The 20,527-nt window shown below is 37.7% G+C and overlaps 1 protein-coding gene across 1 annotated transcript in view; it reads left to right on the forward strand.

The window, feature by feature from the left end:
* Positions 1–20,527, forward strand: part of CRPPA (CDP-L-ribitol pyrophosphorylase A) — a 320,876-nt gene that overhangs the window by 100,927 nt on the left and 199,422 nt on the right. The window contains exons 4-5 of the mRNA XM_058724920.1: positions 6,306–6,410; positions 13,692–13,737. Coding sequence (XP_058580903.1) covers positions 6,306–6,410; positions 13,692–13,737 — 151 coding nt within the window. The remainder of the gene's footprint in view (positions 1–6,305; positions 6,411–13,691; positions 13,738–20,527) is intronic.

Below are 20,527 nucleotides of genomic sequence, written 5' to 3' on the forward strand. Positions count from 1 at the left end.
ATGAACCAACTCTTGAAGGGAAGTGGTTGTAGAAAAGTTGCATAATTCAAAGTTAATATACAACAGTCCATCGCTTTCTTATATAATAAATCAGCAGGTGAAATTTGTAATTAAACACATCATCTGTGATGGATTTTGGGGGTGATGGTGGGGTTTGGAGCCAATGGCCAAGAAAGAATTCTTGAAGATGTCTTTGGTGCAAAAAGATGATGTTATGAAGCACAGGGACAGAGCCCATGGGCAGAAAAAGCTGCAATAGGCTTGTGACGGGTAACTGATTATATACCCTCAGGTTGGGATGGGGTTAGGGTTAGAGGAAGTCTCTCAGTTAGTTTGGAAGCAGTGTTCCCAGGACCTTGAGGAGCTAGGTGGTGTTAGGAAAATGCCATTTATAACCGTTTAGTAAAATCTCAGCCATGAGACCCTTCAGGTATCTATCAGGGGGCCATAAGCCTGGAGTATGGTTGCCAGCATATATCTTGGGGGAATTGAGATAAAGGACATTTCCAAGATAATTTTTATTTGTTAAAGTAGACTTGCAGGATCCTGGGAGGTCAGGATAATGTTAAGCCAAGATTCCCTTTTGCTCCTAGAAAAGTGTCATCGTCAAGGCAGCTGAGCTCCTACAGGGAGGTCACTCTGCTGGTTTCAAGGACTTGTTTAATGGGCTGTAGACAATAAGGGAATTGAATTTTTCATTTGCCTTAGTTTCCTGCATCACCATGGCAAGCACTTAAACCCCTTTGCTTTGTTCTTGGGTAGCCTGGAGTGTCCAAGGAATGTTACACATACTTCACTTGCAGGGAAGGGCGCTAGCCTGTACTTTGCCCTCAGCTTGCATTATGCTCCCTCATCAATTTGTATGTAGTGCCCCCCAAATAAAATACTTAAAAATCTGGCCAAATATGTATTAGATCCATAGGAGAAAAGCTACAAAACTCTAAGCAAAATTAAAGAGCTGAATAAACGAGATCTATCCCATGTTCATGAATAGGAAGACAGTATTACCAAGATGTTAGTTCTTCCTATGTGGTCTATAGACTCAAAGCAATCCAATTAAAAAAAAAAAAAGCATTTTTTCTGTATGTGTAAACTGATTTTAGAGTTCATATACAGAGGCAAAAGATTCAGAACAGCCAGTGCACTATTGAAGAAGGATAAAATTGGAGAACTGACACTACTGAACTTCATGACTTACTATAAAGCTATAGTAATCAAGACTGTCTAGAACTGGTGGAAGAACAGACAAATCAGTCAGTGGACAGAGTACAGAGCTCTGGAATAGACCATGTAAATGGCTGATTTTCATCAAAAGAGGAGAGGAAATACAATGAAACAAAGGTAATCTTTTCAATAATGGTGTAACAGCTAAACATACACATGGAAAAATGAATCTAGATGTAATTTACACGTTTGACAAAAATTCAGAAGGGATCATAGACCTGAGTGTAAAACACAAAACCATAAAACTCCTGGGAGAGAGAAGAAAACTTAGCTGACCTTGGGTTTGGTGATACCTTTTTAGATACAACATCAAAGACATAATGTACAAAAGAAAAAATTGATAAATTGGACTTTATTAAAATTAAGGGAGAATATACCTATAAAAGACACATGTGAGAAAGGACTCCTATCCAGAACATTAAAAAAAAAAAAAAACTATTAAAACTCAACAAGAAGAAAAAGAACAATTCAAAAAATGGTAAGAGACCTCAATAGTCATCTCACCAAGAAAATATACAAATGGCAAATAAGCATATGAAAAGGTGCTCCACATTCTAAGTCATTAGGTAAATGCAAACTAAAGCATTGAGATATCACTGTACATCTATTAGAGTGGGTAAAATTTAGAATGCCAACATCTAATGCTGGTGAGGATACAGAGCCACAGGAATTCATTCATTCCTGGCGAGAATGAATGTAGGACAGCACATTCACTTGGAAAGACCATTTGACAGTTTTCTTATAAAACTGAACATACTCCTACCATATGGTCCAGGCATTGCACTTCTTATTTACTCACACAAGTACAAAACTTATGTCCACACAAAAAACTACACGTGAATGTTTATACCAGTTTTTGTTCATAATTGCCAAAACTAAGCAAGCCAGAAAGGTGAATGCATACATAAACTGGTATATCCAGAAAATGGGATATTACCCAGGGCTAAAAAATGATCGAAGAAGACATGAAAGACATACAAGAAACCTAAATGCATGCTTTTATGTGAAAACAAAACAAAACAATCTGAACAGGCCACGTACTGTGAGTGCAAGTATATGACTTGTGGAAAAGGCAAAACTATGGAGGCAGGAAAAATTCAGTGGTTACCAGGGGTTGGAGGCAAGGAGGAGGATGAATAGAAGGAGTGCAGAGAATTTTTAAGGCAGGGACAATACTCTTTATGGTACCAAAATGATGAAATACATTACGCATTTGTGCCAACTCATAAAATGTAAAAACACTGGGTGAATCCTAGTGTTAACTGTGGACCTGAAGTGATAATGATGTTTTGGTGTAGGCTCACCAATGTTAGCAAATGTTCCACTCTGGTGTAGAATTGTGATAATGGGGGAAGCTGTATGTGGAGATAGGGGGTATATAGGAGATACGTATACCTTCTATTAACTTTTGCTGCAAACCTAAAATTGCTCTAAAAAGGCAAAGCCTATGAAACTCAAAATGAAAGAGAATGCAGAGGAACTAAAATTCTGTTGAGACCCTCAGTGTTTGTAGAAATCCATATCCTTTCCTCATACGTGATGAAAAATTGTTTTTGAAGTACAGTTTTATGTTGACAATCATTACCTTCAAAATTATGGATAAACTATCCCTTTGTTTTTCTAATTTTCATTCTTGCTATTATGTCTCAACCAATTTGGGCTCCTGCTTTATAGGAGACCTTTTGTTGCTGCTGTTAATTGAGTTTGGTGTATTTTCATTCATGAGCTTCTACATTCCTTGAAACTTTTTAATTTGGAAACTCATGTTCTTCATTACTGTAATTTTTTTGAAACACTTGATCTTTCTCCTACTCTTTTGTGTTCTTCCCTTCTGACTTTTATTTCTTCTTTTCTTTCTTTTTTAACATATTGGACTTTGTGGTCACTGTTTTTTTCTCTGTTTTCTGCTTTTTAAATATTACCCTATTTTATAAACACTTTCTCCCTTATCATGCTTTAGTCCTTTTTCTTACTGCATAATTTCTGTAAACATTTTAATTTTTGCCTTTTTGACTTTAGATTTCATGTTAGTCTTGGTTTTCAGTTAAATCTGTTTTTTCTGGTCATATTTATCTGTTGGGTGACTGTACTTGCTGGCTTTTGTAGGTGGAGCTTGTTGACTTTGAGTTTCATTATAACCATGACTGAGATGGACCGTATTTGGGGATCTCTGACAGTGTCCTCAGGGCTTCTGCCTAGGAAGAATATTGTTTGACATTCTTTTGGGCTGCAGGTTGATGGAGGCAGAGGGTTCTTAGCATCAGTGTATGTGTATTTTTTGTGACCAGTGATATCACTATGATTCCCATGCTGAATCATAAAGATCTAAATTTTCAGCAATTACACACTGATTAACTTTCTTAATGTAAAAATCTACCACTGTGGTAGTTGTTTTCTGTTCCATCTGTTGTGTTTCTTTTTCTGCCTGCCTTTATATTAATTTTTTATTTTAAAGATTCTATCTTATCACTGTTGATTTCTTATTTTTAACTTAAAAATACTTAGTGCATGTCTTGACTTCAGAATGTATGTGTAGTCACGGTCACCTTCAAATAATAATATAGTATTCATGAGCCCAAAGTAGTAGGTTGCACAAGGGGGAGCCTGCAGGGGTGTAAAAGTTCCTGTTGAGTATGTGGCTCCCAGAAGTTCTATATTCTCCTACTCACCTCCACTCAGTACTTAGCAATGTGTTGAAATTTTCTACTTATTTCTTCTTAGCTGCTTGTATGACACCTGATGTCTCTTGTTCTTCTGTTGTACTGTCTGTAAGCTGGTGTTGGCATTCTCTCTGTCCTTGGGTGAGGCCTGCCTTTTCTTAGATTTAAGGATGCTTGGTCCTCTTGTGACCTTGGCTCTGGTGGATTCAAGAAAAGTTCCGCTTTGGTAACTTATCTGTTTTTTCTTCAGAAAAGAACATGACTTCTTCCAGCTTTCCATATGTTACACAAAAATAGAAATCCTAATCAGTGTTAGCGAGAAATGTAGAAATTCAAAATTTAATTGGTCATTAGGCATGTGTAGTTTTGAATTTACCCCCACAGTAAATTTTATTGCAAAGATTACCAAAAATCTCATAAATAGTTGTAATATTAGTCTATAACAATGAATGACAAATTCAGACTGTTCTTTTTGTCAAGATGGCTCAGCCTCTGTTTCTAGTATATATTTCCTATATACCTGACCCAGAATTTTCTGTGTTTCTCATTGGCCCTAGTGGCTGGAATCTTAAAGACTTCATACACTTTGTAGGCTGTTGCCATCTTTCATGGTACAATATGTGGCCAGCAAGAGTCTAGCACCCAGTAATTCTCTTTGTACCACCTAAGACAGGAGGGAACACCTGTTCCTATGGTCTCCTCTCAGTATGCACTTCGTGAGCACTTTGAAGTCTTCCCACAAATGTGGTAAATATCTTGTTTCTGAAAAGAGTCAAGAAAAGGGCTAATACTGGTCATCTTTCAGATTTAACCATGTGTTAAAGAGAACATTCTGTTGACTGTACATACATCTCACGTACTGCTAAATGAGACCAGATGCTGGAATTACTAAGAAGAGGTTTAACAAATTCATTTATTTGCATATAACTAATGTTGGTAATACTTTTCAAAGATTATAATGTCTAAGAAATCTGTCATGTTAAAGTGTATCAAAATGGAAGATAGAAGCTGAGACCATCCTAGTCAACTTGGGACTATGTATATTTGATGCTTCTATTTTCTTTTTTTTTTTTTTTTCAACGTTTTTTTTTTTATTTATTTTTGGGACAGAGAGAGACAGAGCATGAGCGGGGGAGGGGCAGAGAGAGAGGGAGACACAGAATCGGAAACAGGTTCCAGGCTCCGAGCCATCAGCCCAGAGCCCGACGCGGGGCTCGAACTCACAGACCGCAAGATCGTGACCTGGCTGAAGTCGGACGCTTAACCGACTGCGCCACCCAGGCGCCCCAGATGCTTCTATTTTCTTTGCCGTTACCTTCCCAAACCACTGTAGGATTTTGGAATCGCCAGTACAACAGTACAGCTTTGGCAACAAGTGCTGCATTTCATACTGATATTTGTGGCTTTTCTTTGGTCTTCTTTACATGGGTATGTTCATTCTAAAATCCAAATCTATCAGATGTCTGAAACTTTGGTATGTTTTTATGCCACCTTTTCTCTTAAAGGTATCCCTCTCTCCTCCAATTGTATTCAGTCTTTAGAGTGAGATCAGAGACCATTTCCTTTGAAAGGCCTTCTCTGATGCCTTTACACAGAATTAAGTATTTTATTTCCTGGTCTACTCATAGATATACTTCTAGTGTTGTATTTATCACATTCTGTTGCAAAATATTTGTTATATAGATCAGCCTCCTTTTTAAGAGGTGAGTTCCTTGAGGACATAATAACATGTCTCATTTATCTTTATGTGCTGGTGTGTAATACAGAGCTTGGACATGATCGGCACTCAGTATTATTCACCTGAATTGTTAGTCATTTTAATAGTTTGGCCTGAAATGCTTAAAAATGTTGTTTGTATTTTGCTAAGTTTATGAGAGGCTTTCCCATTCCTGTTTAATAATGGAATACTGAAATGTTTTCAAGTTAAGAATAAAAATACACATTTTTGAAAATGATATGTTGACAAGTAAAATATTAAAATGAACAAGAGCTGTGACCTGCAAATATGTTGATATAAATAGCAGAGTTGAAGTTTGATGGATACGCGTATTTGTTAAATAAAATTCTGATACAGGGATCTTCAGCCATACTCTGAGACATTTTAGAAACATGCTTGGAAGGGTAGCTTATAATCAAAGGAAGGAAAGCATTATGTTTATTTGACCCCTAAAACTATTGAGGAAGTTTAAAACTTGGGATTACAACTTTCCTATAGTGTATATAGGTAAAATTTACACAGGTAAAATTATTGTGTATTGTGTATTGTGATTAATAAGTAGCGAGTCAATTAATAAGTAGCTAATCAAAGAGTTAATGAGTTCTCTAGGCCCTATCTTTTCTGTATTGATTATGTAATTTAAAAAAAAGTTGTACTTAAAATATGTTGAAACAACTTCTTTTTTTTTTTTTTTTTCTATCCAGTGTAGTGACTATGACTTGGAATTTGGAACTGAATGTTTACAGTTGGCTCTAAAATATGGTCACATTAAAGCCAAACTTGTGGAAGGATCACATGACCTCTGGAAGGTAAGGGAGTTGGTGTTTTGCTCTGGGTCTTGGCTATGCTTGTATATCATTCCTAAAACCCATTCTGTAAGTGTAAACACTTTCTGGCTGCTTCAGGAAATGGAGAAGTGGTATAAAAATATGTGGTTTCATACTGAAAGAATATTTTGAGGAAAAAAGGTATTGATGTATGTGTGTGTATGTATGTATGTATACATTAAAGGCATTCAGAGTTTCACTGGGTTTTCTGAGCCATCAAAGTATGGTATCATTTCTATTTCCTTGTTTTAAGAAAATTCACTTGGAGATAATTTATTCAAATAAATTCCATTTTAGCTGATAAGATGGTTTTACTCATTGTTTTTCCTTCTCTCTCCCTATATCCTTCTATTCTGTTGCCTTACACTGCTTTGGGTTAAGGATGCAACTCTGCTTCCCACAGTGGCAACATTTCCTTCTGGTCCCTGGGGTGGTGGCTCCAACTTAACTGGGTTAAAGAAATATCTGCCATAGTTCTGACTCTGTGGACTGGACGACTGGACCCACTTGATAGCCCCAGTGAGCAGTTGGACTCTTGAATGTAATAAGGTTTGACTCGTAATGACAAATTCTTTGTTTTGGAGGGAATGAAGTGATAACACTCTCATACTAAAGTTTCCTGTGGAGGATGGAGTGTTTCACAGTGTGGCTTTCGTTTGTATAAAGGTGGGAATGTGTCGAACTGAACGATCTATTCTGGAATCCAAAGGCATATTTCCCCATTGACTTGAAAACAAACCAGAAAGCAAACCTACTAAGTTAATTAGGTATTATGTACGTTAAACTGAAGGGCCTTGCTGCATTCTAAGATTGTCTCATACACACTTGAAATGTTCTGAAATTACAAAATATTGGCATGTCTGGATTATTGGCTGGTGGAGAAAATCCATACAGTATTATTGTTTTTTTAAGGGTATCCAAATGTCATCAATCCAGCAGGCAAATATTTTATTCATTCTGTGTATTTTTTTTTTATATGTGGCTCTGGTGGTGATGAACATATTGTGAGGACTGTGGTGTTTACCAAGTAGATGTTTTGTTCAAGATGCTGACTCCTATCTCTGTAAGGCCCCTTTTGACTGTGTGCTAACTTAATTTGCAGGCAGAGGGAGAAGGGAGTGAAAACTCGCAGACAACATGTTAACATAACACTCCCTGACCTCATTTTTGATGTCTTAGGGGGTGTGGTGATCTATCTCTGTGTGTTTTCAGAGCCTTTTTGAAACTTGTCAAGTGCCCTGAGATTTGCAGATGAAAGTAAAGTAACACATTGCTCTTGAAATTTTCCACTTGTTCCTCACCAATTTATTTCAATTAAAAAAAATAATTGTGAAATCTCATATTTCACTGCTTTCTCCAGCAACACAGTTTTAGCGCTCACATCTTGGTGCTTGGCTTCCCTTTCACGGGCACCAATGTCTGTGCCCAGAGTCAGGGATTGGCCTTGCCAAGTGCTTCTCATCATTCCCCTTGTGAGTCATTTCATGATGCTGTTACTGGTTAGACTGTGTCCCCCACAAACTTATGTTCAAGTTTAACTTAACTCCTGCACTTGAGAAAGAGACCTTATTTGAAAAGTAGCTTTACAGGGGACATAGGTGGCTCAGTCACTTGAGCATCCAACTCTTGATTTCAGCTCAGGTCATGATCTCATGGTTGTGAGTTCTATTCCTGCTTTGGGCTCTGTGCTTACCACACAAAGCCTGCTTTTGGGATCCTCTCCCCCCCCCTCCCCCCCCTCTGCCCCTCCCCTGCTCTTGCTGTCTCTCTTTCTTTCTAAAAATAAACATTAAAACAAAAAACATCTTTACAGATCTAATGAAGTTAAGATGAGGTCTTACTGTCATCCAGTAGGCTCTGAATTCAACAGAGAAGAATAGCCGAAGGGGGAGAGAGATAAAGGGAGGATGCCAGTGACTAATGATGGAGGCAGAGACTGGAGTGCTGCCTCTACAGGCACAGGAAAGCCAAGTGGGAAGAGGCCTGGAAGCATTCTTTGACACATCAAGCTTTCAGAGGGGGACATGGCCCTGCTGACACCTTGATTTGGGACTTGCTGCCTCCAGTACTGTGAGAGAATAGTCTCAAAGCCACCCAGTTTGTGGTTGGTTATGGTAACCCTGGGAAACTAAAAAACATTCCACAAGCTTAGGCCCAGAGGGATCAGCCTTATAGTATCAGTTTACAAACCTGAAGGGATAGGGGAAAGCCCGTTTCTTTACAATGTTTGAATAACGGGATCTTGGATTCTAAAAGTGTCCTTAACAATGGATTGGGCAAAAAGTCTTTTAATGGCAGTGAGGATGTCTTTTATAGATACCACATGTCTTCTGTTGAGGTGAAATTATTTTGAGTACAAATACTGTAGTTGTTGCAGCTTCCATGTTTCCTCTTCCTCCTGTCTCTCATTGTCTTCCTCCGCAACCCCCACCCCCAGCTTTTTTCTTGTTGCTGATATTTTCCTAGCTGTTGGTATCACCTTGTTGAGCATCTGGATGACATTGTGTGAACTGTCTTCAGTATAAAGGCTTCTCATTTAATTTTGAGGTCCTGGCATTTTGTTTGCGTAAGTTTTTCAGTTTCTCTTTAAACCAAAGCGATGGAATCTACACTTAGAACTTAGTGTTCTACTTCTATACTAGCACTCAAGATGCTACCATTTTTTAAAAATTTAGATCTGAAAGAATATTTAGTACAAGGAGGCTAAAACTGATACTGGAATCAGATGGCTGAGCCAAGTACCTGGCAGGTGATTCACAAATCTTGACAGGCTGAAAAATGCATTTCAGGAGGCATTTTACAACCATAAAAAAGTAAGGCAAGGGAGGATTCTGAAACATGGATCTAGGATACATTTCCCTACCCCTCAGAAGTCAGGGAGTTGTCTCCTACCGTGATGTGAGGAGTGACTAGGCATGTCTCATGCCTGCGTGTAGAACTCTTAGAACTGCCACCAGCAATCCCAAGAGGCACATTTTGTATTTTACATACTTTTTTGTTAAAGTAAATGCAAGAAGTAAATGCTCAGAGTTAGGCTACCTCTCTTGGAGTAGCTCCTCTGTGGCCTGGAGGAAACATTTAAATCACCGTGCAGGGTAGAGGATGTCCCCCCACTCCCTGGGACAAAGAAGAGAACAGGACTGATTTCTGGAATAGGAATTGGCTCTCTCCCTTTCCCTTGAGGGGTTGTGCCTTGCGAGGCCTTAGTGAACACATTATTACTTTTACAAAGTTTCATCTAGTAGACAAGAACTTCTACTCCTTTAGTTTATAATTGTACCATATTGTCCCAATATATTTAAATACATGCTCACTACACTATACAGACTAATTGAATAGTTTTTTGTTTTTAAATGTTAGAACTATCCTTAAGGCATAAAAGATTTATAACCAGGTATTAAAGAAATTCAACTGTGTTCCATTGTCTGAAAATACTTGTTTAGGAGGAGCTTCTGAATTGTTTGAGTCATCACATATTACTGGAATAACTGACTTTTCAGGAATCCTTTTGATGAGAACTACCCCCCCCCCCACTTTTTTTTAAGATCCAAATGTTCTGCCATCTTTGTTTAAAACAGAAGAAACAGGGGCGCCTGGGTGGCGCAGTCGGTTAAGCGTCCGACTTCAGCCAGGTCACGATCTCGCGGTCCGTGAGTTCGAGCCCCGCGTCAGGCTCTGGGCTGATGGCTCGGAGCCTGGAGCCTGTTTCCGATTCTGTGTCTCCCTCTCTCTCTGCCCCTCCCCCGTTCATGCTCTGTCTCTCTCTGTCCCAAAAATAAATAAAAAAACGTTGAAAAAAAAAAAATTAAAAAAAAAACAGAAGAAACAAAATAGTCTCACTTCTTTTTAATTTCAAAAATGCAATGTGGTGACCTTGTTTATTTTCAGAGGTTTTCATCTAGTCATCCAGTGTAGACGAAAGAATATCTTCAGATAGGTCCAATTGATGAAATAAATAAAATCAATATATCCCCAAATCCAAATTTGTGTCTAATAACACACCATACTCTATTTTTAAAATTTATTGTTTTCAGGCTTTTAATCATTGCAGTGACATATTCATTTTCTTACAAGGTAAAAGATGGGAAACATAGGGATTGCGTGTTCTCTAATTTACCGAAGATGGTGGCCAACTGAACTGGGCACTGAGAAATCTAAAGTCCTACATCAAGTGCTGACACCGAGCAACACAAGTAGGTGTGATGGTGGTGGTCTTGGGGACCCACCCTGAGGCAGCTGAGGGAGCCCAGGCCACGGAGCCACAAGACCATCGCTCTGGCTCTGAGTTTCAAGCTTCTTTTCCATGGAATAGTTTTTTCCTGCAGTTACACACTTAGCTCAGATGAAATACTGCACAGAAGCACAAAGAAAAGAGACAGAAATGGATAGCTGTGGGGCACATGCGGGGCCCTGAGCCTCAGGCGCACAGAGCACCTGCCCTGGTCTTCAGGCGGCTCCTGAGCCTCTACTGAGCGGTGTGAAAATGAGTGATGGAAGAGAGCCTCAATCCTCTGATTCACTTAAGGGTTGATGTTTTAAAGTAACGAATTTTCATAACTCATTGTGCAAGGTCAAAGGAAAACTACAGATCATGCTGACAGAAGGAAATCAACTTCAAAACTGATCTAATAAACTTTAGAAAATTAAAAAAATAAGGCAAGGGCAACCCATATTACGGTAAAAGTTTGACAGAAAAAGTATAACTCATCAGTTCAGAATTACAGCATTTTCCAGTACTGTTTGTTCCCTTTGAAGTACGTTAACTTTCAATTAGGAAAAAAAGAAAGCTATTTTTAAATGCAGTATTTTACGAGTTTGTGAGAAACATTATGTACTTTATTTTCATTAAATCTGTGTTTGGTGAGAAGTGGAATTCAAGTAGTAGATGTAAGGCATTATGTAGAAGATATTAGTAAAAAATAAAAGCTTTAATCTGTGTATAGTCAGTATCCACAGCCTACAAGAAAGAGTAGACAAAAGGAAATGGAGGAGTCTTTGTTGTTTATACGGTTAATGATTTAATAATAGTGGAGAAAGGACCTTTAGGTGATAAAAATGTGTGTCTTACTAAGATTGATTGCAATGCAAAACTTTTAAGTGTTGCAAGAATGCTAGAAAAGGGATTTTAGGATTTGAGACCAATTTTTCTGTAAGTTAAAAAATGTGTCATTAAAATCTCCTTAAAAAAAAAAACAGTATAAGGTACTTTCAGAGTTCCTCTATTTTAATTTTGAATGCAGTTTTATTCCTTATAGCAGGAAAGAATACAAAATGAATAATGGTAATTAGGCTGTTTCCTAGTCCAGGTCTAAGTTTGCCCTACGCAGCAGAAAATTATTACAGAAAAACACTAGTGTCTCATTTGAATTACAAATATTGAAGCCTGATTTTAGATACCTAGTTGACTTTGGGTTTTCAAGAACACAGAAGAAGAACTTACTTGATGCATTTCTTCTAAGAAAATTTCTCCACCAAAATGTTGTTTTCATAGGTTAAGGCATTTTGCTCATTCTTTTCATTGCTCTATTCCCAAAACAGAATAGGACCTAGAACATAGTAGTTATTTGATAAACATTTGTTGAATGAATGAATGAGATCAATATAGTGTTTAATTTGGTGAATACATCTGTTTTGTATCCAGATAATGGAATTATATTGTGGATCAGGAACTACCGTACTAGTTTTGGTTGGTATATGCTTGTTTTGGCAATAATGTACCAATGCCATATTTGAATTTAATAGTTTAGTTGAAGGCTCAGGCGGCTTTCTATCTTAGGTTAGTTACTACTTTTTGTTTGTTTTTTAAAGTGTATTTATTTTGAGAGAGAGCAGGCAAGCCAGTGGGGGAGGGGGAGAGAGAGAGGGGGAGAGAGAGAGAGAAGCCCAAGTAGGCTGCTTGCTGTCAGTGCAGAGCCTGATTCCTGGCTGAAACCCACGAACCATGAAATCATGACCTGAGCCAAAGTTTGTCACTTAACTGACTGAGCCACCCAGGCACCCCTGTTAGCTACTGCTTTAATTTTGAATTTTAGGGTATAGTTTTGCATCAGGATTTACCTACCAGGATAAAGGCATAGCAGGGGAGTCTATTTTGAGTAGAAGTGCCCTGAGCAACTTGGACTGAACACAGTTTCTGTAGAAGTCTAGTTATGAGATAATCTGAAGGAAAAAAAAAAAAAAAAGTATGAGTAACAGATACAGAAATGCACTAATTTGTTAAGGATTTTTCAAAGTGTGTTTTTAGACCCTTTTCATCAAAATCATCTGGGTACTTTAATGGTAAACTAGCTCCTAAGCTTATAGTACTTATCAATGTAGTACATTATCTTCTAGGTTTTTCAATTCTGATTTGAGAACTAATTCTGCAGACCGATGCACCTGACAGGCTCTATTTGAACTCATGGCTGTGTTCTGGGAAGTATGTGCCATTGGACTAAAGCAGGTTACAGTTAGAAGGAGGATGTATATATGTTCTCAAGGAAAGATAATGATTTTTCTTATGTACATGATGGTACAATCTAGTCTCTATCAGATGCATATATCAATAAAAAGCTTGAAACGTGAACCTTGTCTACATAAAGATCTCCGTTCAGAATGAAGTCTCTCTTAATGTGAATTAATCTGTTTTTAAAATTTATTTTTGAGAGAGTGTGCAAGTGGGGGAGGGGCAGAGAGATAGAGACACGCAGAAGCAAGCTTCAGGCTCTGAGCTGTCAGCACAGAACCGCATGCGGGGCTCGAGCTTGTGAACCGCGAGATCATGACTCGAGCTGAGTCAGACGTGTAACTGACTGAGCCACCCGGGCACCCCTTAATGTGAATGAATCTTTGAGAATCATCTCATTTGAACTAAAAATGCAATTTTGTGATTTTTTTGTTACACATACTTTTCTTCCTTCCTTACGCCATAAAACTTTACTATGAAACAGTAATAACCTCCAGTGCTGGTGCTTTTATTTAAACACTACCACGTTGTCTTGGAAATAGTATTTGAATTATAGTAATAAGATTTTGGTAACCACTGCCACATAATATCTCAATTTAAAGATCTAAAATCCAATATTAAGCAGTTTGCAGAAATAGAATATATTTTTCTGAACTTGGTAATGTTGTTATAATTTATAAATTGTCCATAGTATGTGTTCATAGTTTCTCCATAATAATTTCCTTTGGGGCATAATTTTATTGCTCTCACATTCCTTCCTGGTCTGTTAAGTCTAATGACTTTTTTTTTTTTTTTTTTTTTTTTTTTTTGTCCTTTAGGTGACCTACAAACGAGATCTGTATGCAGCTGAATCGATTATTAAGGGTATGTTTGGCCTTGTGACTGTCAGTTCCTGTGTTTCAAAAATGTAAGCCAGTTTAGAATTTCTCATGACATTTTAAATCCCAGAATTCTCAGAAGTATAAATGCCTGTAGGCCACAGAGGTCCGTGATTTGGTGTTTTTGGAAAACAATTACATTTTGTGTTTCCTGCTTGTGAAATATCACTTATTATTTATGTCACATTAGTTTTAATTTTTATAGAGGAAATACTTAGAAAAGGATGGGACCCTGGGGCGCTTGGGTGGCTTAGTAGGTTAAGCGTCCAACTTCGGCTCAGGTCATGATCTTGCGGTTTGTGAGTTCGGGCCCCGCGTCGGGCTCTGTGCTGACACCTCGGAGCCTGCAGCCTGCTTCGGATTTCTGTCTCCCTCTCTCTCTGCCCCTCCCCTGCTCATATTCTGTCTGTCTCTGTCTCTCAAAAATAAATAAATGTTAAAAAAAAATTAAAAAAAAGAAAAGGATGGGATCCTTATACTATTAGAAGTAAAAACTGACTTTAATTAACTTAGGAGACTTACTTTTACGAAGAGGCCAGCTTCCACTGCACCCTTATAACACTGCCACACTAGTACACTGTATATCATGTTCGTATGAAGCTATTTTTCCCCCAACTAGAGAAGTAAAGCTAGATGATTTGTTAAATTTCTTTTCAGTTTTGACAATAACTGTGATTTTGTTTTGGAATTTAGATACTACACGTGTAATAACCCCTTTATCATTGTTCTTCGTCTCCCATCTACACCAAGGTAGTTATTTGATTATCAACAAATATTTGTTGTTGTGCTGAACACCGTGCTAGGAATGCAATGATGATGCACCAAGCACGTTGAGTGTGTATCTTGGCAGCCTCTGTCACTTAAATCAGCGTTTCTTAACCCTAGCACCCTTGGTATTTGAGGTCAGGTAATTCTTTGTGGTGGAGACTGTTTGATCCATGGTAGGTTGTTGAACAGCATGCCTGGCCTGTATTCACTAGGCACCTGAGGTACTCTTCCCCTGGATGCAACATCTAAGATGTATCTTGAGAGAATCACTGTTAGAAAACCGTTGTCCTAAGGGGCGCCTGAGTGGCTGGGTCGGTTAGGTGTCCAACCTCAGCTTAGGTTATGATCTCATAGTTCAAGTCCTGCATTGGGCTCTGTACTCACAGCTCAGAGCCTGGAGCCTGCTTCAGATTCTGCATCTCCCTCTCTGTCTCTGTCTCTCTCTCTGCCCCTCCCCCCCCCCCATGCTCTATCTCTCAAAAGTGAATAAATATTAAAACAAATTAAAAAATCTGTGGTCCTAGCAAAAATTACAGTGCTAATCCTGAAGCAGGTGTGGTGCTTTACAGTCTTTTACTGACTCCTTTGAAATAAAGGATTGACCTGTGTGCTTAGGTTTTGACTGAGAGCTGAACATCTGTATTCAAGCTTGGAAGTTGAAAAAAAAAAATGCCGAATCTGAATTCTCAATGCATCCGTTTGTTAAGTAGGTTTTCCCCAAATTTTGAATTATCAATTGGATTCCCATTCACAAAACTGAAATATTTTCTCTGATCATGACATTGTATGTTTGTAATTTACCCTGAAGGTTTTTGTCCTTCAAGAATATTGTGTTTCAAACCATTAAGGTACCATTATTTATACATCTGTGTATCTGTGTATGCAAACAGATCATCTATAGTTGTAAATCAAAATGTCGACATGTATTTACACAATAAGCAGGCATTATGTAAACATTACTGTGGACAAGTTGGCTAAACCATGATGTGGTTACTTATGCTCTCAGCACATGGAAATAGAAAACTAGTCTGGTTTCCTTACACAATCATACCTTTGTTACCTAGGTAAAATGGACATGACTTACTTTGTGAGTAGGTGGTAAGTGGTCCTACTGAGGATTCTACAAATTATATTTGCCTAGTGTTTATCAGATCAGGATTCTTATAAAAGTCTACATTTGAAGTATAATTGTAGGGATTATACTTTTGGAAATTGTATAGAGATAAATTGCTTTTCTTATTTACACAACATGTTTTAGTGTGCTATTTTTATTTTTATTTTCTTTAAAAAATTTAATGTTTATTTTTGAGAGGGACACAGCATGAATGGGGAAGGGGCAGAAAGAGGGAGACACAGAATCCAAAGCTGTCAGCACAGAGCTTGATATGGGGCTCGAACCCATGAACTGTGAGATCATGACCTGGGCTGAAGTCGGACACTTAACTGTTGGAGCCACCCACATGCCCTTATTTTTATTTGTAAAGTATTTTTTAAAAAAGTAGTCTTTTATTCTCAGAGTAACTAATATGACTGGATGGAAAGAGCTCATCAGTGATCTCCAAGGTTTTCCTTATGCTCTAGGGTTTGCATTTCTATCTTCCCAGGAGATTGTGATATTGTGGATATACTGGGAGGGCCACTGCTCTGGGGCCTCCTGTACTCTCAGTGTGGGCTTCTAGATCAACAGAGTTGAGGTTACCTGAAAACTCGAATGCAGAATGTGTGACCCCACCACATTAAATCAGAATATGAATTTTAACAAAAACTCTGGATCGTTAGTTTGTATGTTAAATTCTGGAAACATTCCTCTAGGCTGCTCTTGAGTCTTTCATAGATCATTTCTTTTCAGATAATATTATTACTGCATTAAGAGCTTGAAGTCTTACTGTACTTTATCAGCTCCAAATGCTTGTTTGCATACCTGAAATGGCTACGTACCTTTGTGACTTGCACTAATTCTAGTTCTGAGGCCTGATAGGAGAAACAAACATGTGTGACATAGGCCAACGAATACCCTTGGATTTTTTAAACTAAAATTGCAAAATAAAATACGATATATAGTAGAGTGAGCTACATACTCATCTCTTTGCCTTTTCCTAGTAACTGTTCAAAATATTTTTCTAGACACTACTATAACATGGCATTTATTGGGTACTAACTTTGTGTCAGACAATGTTTAAAGCATTTCATGGGTATCATCTCTTGGTTCTCCAAGAACTTAATGATGTAAGTTGTGTCACTGTGTCCATATTGGAATAAATAATCAAGGGTTCTAAGCAAGTACTGCTTTAAGACAGAAAATAAATTCTTAAACTACAAGTTTCTATCTTCAGTAGTTTATCTCTTAATGCAGCTGTTGCCTCTTTTTTTGCTTATGCAGAGATTGTTCAAACTGTCTTCTCTGAAATTCTTGGACTGCATGTGTTTTGAAATTTGGAATACTGATTTTTTTTCAGAAGTTCATGCAGCACCCAACAAGTCACATCAGTAGTGGGGATTAAGGACCTTACCACATAGTGGAAATTAGAATGCAAGAATGTTTATATCTAGTACAGGAGTGAAGAGTATGAAGCGTCTAGTCCAAATTCAGGTCTTATTTTACCACCAAATTTATATAGGAAAACCATGATTAAGTTTGCTATTTTAAGGCAATCTTGGATTTCAGCATTGCCCATTACTTGGTGTCATACGCTTTTAGATTGACTCTGTGAAGATGAGAGGTTGTCTCTTCTTTTTTCTTATGTAGCCTGTAACACTGAGTTTAACTGAATGGACTTGTATGTTGTAGGCTATGGCAAGGGTTTGTTCCTTCGAGTCGAAAAAATTTAAATAATGGGGACAAGTGGCCTTTTTCTCCAACCATACCACTTTACCTGCTTCTCACAGGTACATATTGAGACCCCCATGTATCAGTCCCTATATTATATATATATTTTCTCAAAGATGATATAAAAGATGATATAAAATCACATGTATGACTTTTATGTCAAAGTTGAAAACCAGGGTTTGGAATAGATGGCCCTTATAACATTTAAATACATTACCTCATTTTTTTTTTTTTTTTAAACTATAATGCTATAATAGAGATAATATTCCTCCCCTTTTGGAGATGAGTTAAACAGAGGTTTAGATTTAGTACTTTTCTCTTGGTCACACAGTAAGAGCAAGATGCACAATTTAAACCCAGTTCTCTTTTTGTCTTTAAGTCTGACTTTGCTCTGGGGCCTGGCCACTTGGCACCTCTGATTCATGAGTTACTCATGCTGAGTACTGTAGTGGATATTAGCTTCATTAGTGCTCTTTTAGCCAGGATAGCCTAGGGTTTATAAAATTCAGCCTACCCGAATCTGATTGTGGCCTGATGAAGAGTGTCCAACCACATAGTCGAAGGTGGACATGTTCTCTTATAGTGCTGCACTAACCACACAGTGTATTATTCTTCTAGAGAGTGTGGGAAAAACATAATACTAAAATAGTAGATTTCTAGACATGCCGAAAGGATAAGTAAAAATAAAAACTCAAAGCAATAGTTTCAAAATGATTGGTTGGTTACTGTTTAGTTTTGTTCTTTGTTAATTCTGGTAGTTGAGTGTTCATCTAGCCATACCAGTTGTCCATTTCCAAGATGAAGGTTGGAAGTTTTCATTCTGTAAATCGTCCTTCCTCAGCTGCTTTTTCACTTGAATTCCAATCATTGCTGCTCAAGAAATTACCTTCTGATGAAAGCATTTTCTTGTATAGGTATTTTAAGACTCTATAAAACATTTCTTGTTTTATGGCATGTCTCGCAAGTGCATTTTGTACTCCCCAATTTATTTCTCACTAGAATAGCATCCATGTTTTGGTCCATCTGAATGTTTGTTAAAGTCCATTTTTTGTTGCTGTTGTTGTTGTTGTTCAGTGTGGGAATTTTGATGTAACTAACCTTAACCAAGCTTTTGACTAAAATTGTTGCTTGTAGCGTCTAGAAATTTGACTTCTATTTTTGTATTTTTAGATAAGTCGTATTTTGAGGTTTATTTTAGCATCAGTATATTTATATAGATTTGCATCTATAGTGAAGTATTTGATAATAGTAAATGTGTGTATAAAGTGTTCTATTTGTTCACACAGTTGTGTGTGTTGAAAATCATATAGTTAATCACAAATTTACTGTGAGGTAAAACAAAGCATTGTTTTTTGTATTTTGTTTTTTATAGTTAAAACAATTTTTTTAAATGTGTATTTAAAGAGAGACAGAGAGCGAGAAAGGGAAGAGCAGAGAGAGAGAGGGAGACACAGAATGTGAAGCAGGCTCCAGGCTGTGAGCTGTCAGCACAGAGCCTGATGTGGGGCTTAAACTCAGTGACCATGAGATTATGATGTGAGCCGAGGTTGGACGCTTCACTGACCGAGCCACTCAGGCATCCCTTAACGTTTTTATTTAGGTAGGGGGCATCTGGGTGGCTTACTTGCTTAGGTGTCTGACTTGATTTTAGCTCAGGTCGTGATCTCATGGTTCCTGAGATTGAGCCCCACGTCATACTTCACACTGACAGCACAGACCCTGCTCGAGATTCTCTATCTCTGCACCTCCCCTGCTCGCACATGCACTGTGTCTCTCAAAACAAATAAACATTTAAAAAAAAGGTACTTAAATTCCATTTAAACAGACAGTGACCATTAGTTTCATGTGTACAATATAGTGATTCAACAGTTCCATACAACACCCGGTGCTCATCACAGCAAGTGCCATTCTTAATCCCCATCACCTATTTAACCTATCCCCCACCCAACTACCTCACCTCTCCTCTCATAACCATCAGTTCTCTATAATAATTAAGGGATTGTTTCTTGGTTTGTCTTTTTTCCTTTGCTCATGTGTTATGGTTTTTAAATTCTACATAAGTGAAATCATGTGGTATTTGTCCTTCTGTGACTTATTTCACTTAGCATAATGCTCTCTAGCTACAACCATGTTGTTGCAAATGGCAAGGTTACATTCATTTTTATGGTTGGATAATATTCCCTTGTATATATACCACATTTTTATCCATCAATTGATGGGTACTTGGACTATTTCCATAGTTTGATATTTGTAAATAATGCTGCTATAAACAGAGAGGTGCATGTATCCCTTTGGATTATTGTTTTTGTATTCTTTGGATGAATACCCAGTAGTGCGATTGCTGGACCGTAGGATAATATTATTTTTAACTTTTTGAGGAACCTCCATACTGTTTTCCAGAGTGGCTGCACCAGTTTGCATTCCCACAAACAGTGCAAGAGGGTTCCCCTTTCTCCACACCCTCGGCAACACCTGTTGTTTCTTGTCTTGTTGATTTTAGTCTTTCTGACAGGTGTGACATAATATCTCATTGTAGTTTTGATTTGTATTTCCCTGAATATAAGTGATATTGAGCATCTTTTCATATGTCTATTGGCCATGTGAATGTCTTCTTTGGAGAAGTGTGTGTTCATGTCTTCTGCCCATTTTTAAATTGGATTATTTGTGTTTTGGGTGTTGAGTTTTATATATTCTTTCTGTGTTTTGCATACTAGCCCGTCATCTGACATGTCATTTGCAAATACCCTCTCCCATTCCATAGGTTGCCTTTTAGTTCTGTTGATTGTTTCCTTAACTGTGCAGTAACTTTTCATTTTAATGTACTTCCATGTTTATTTTTGCTTTTGTTTCCTTTGTCTCAAGAGACCTATCTAGAAAAAAGTTGCTATAGCCTATGTCAAAGAGGTTACTGCCTTTGTTCACTTCTAAGATTTTTATGGTTTCAGGTCTCACATTTAGGTCTTTAATTCATTTTGATTTTACTTTTGTGTGTGGTGTGAGAAAATGGTCCAGTTTCATTCTTTTGCTTGTGTCTTTCCAGTTTTCCCAGCACGATTTGTTGAAGAGACTGTCTTTCCCCCTTGGATACCCTTCCTTTGTCAAACATTAATGACCATATAGTTGTAGGTTTATTTCTGGGTTTTCTTTTCTTTTGTATTGATGTATGTGTCTCTTTTTGTGC

This window comes from Neofelis nebulosa, chromosome 4 (assembly GCF_028018385.1).
Source record: "Neofelis nebulosa isolate mNeoNeb1 chromosome 4, mNeoNeb1.pri, whole genome shotgun sequence".
In the NCBI taxonomy this organism is placed as follows: domain Eukaryota; kingdom Metazoa; phylum Chordata; class Mammalia; order Carnivora; family Felidae; genus Neofelis; species Neofelis nebulosa.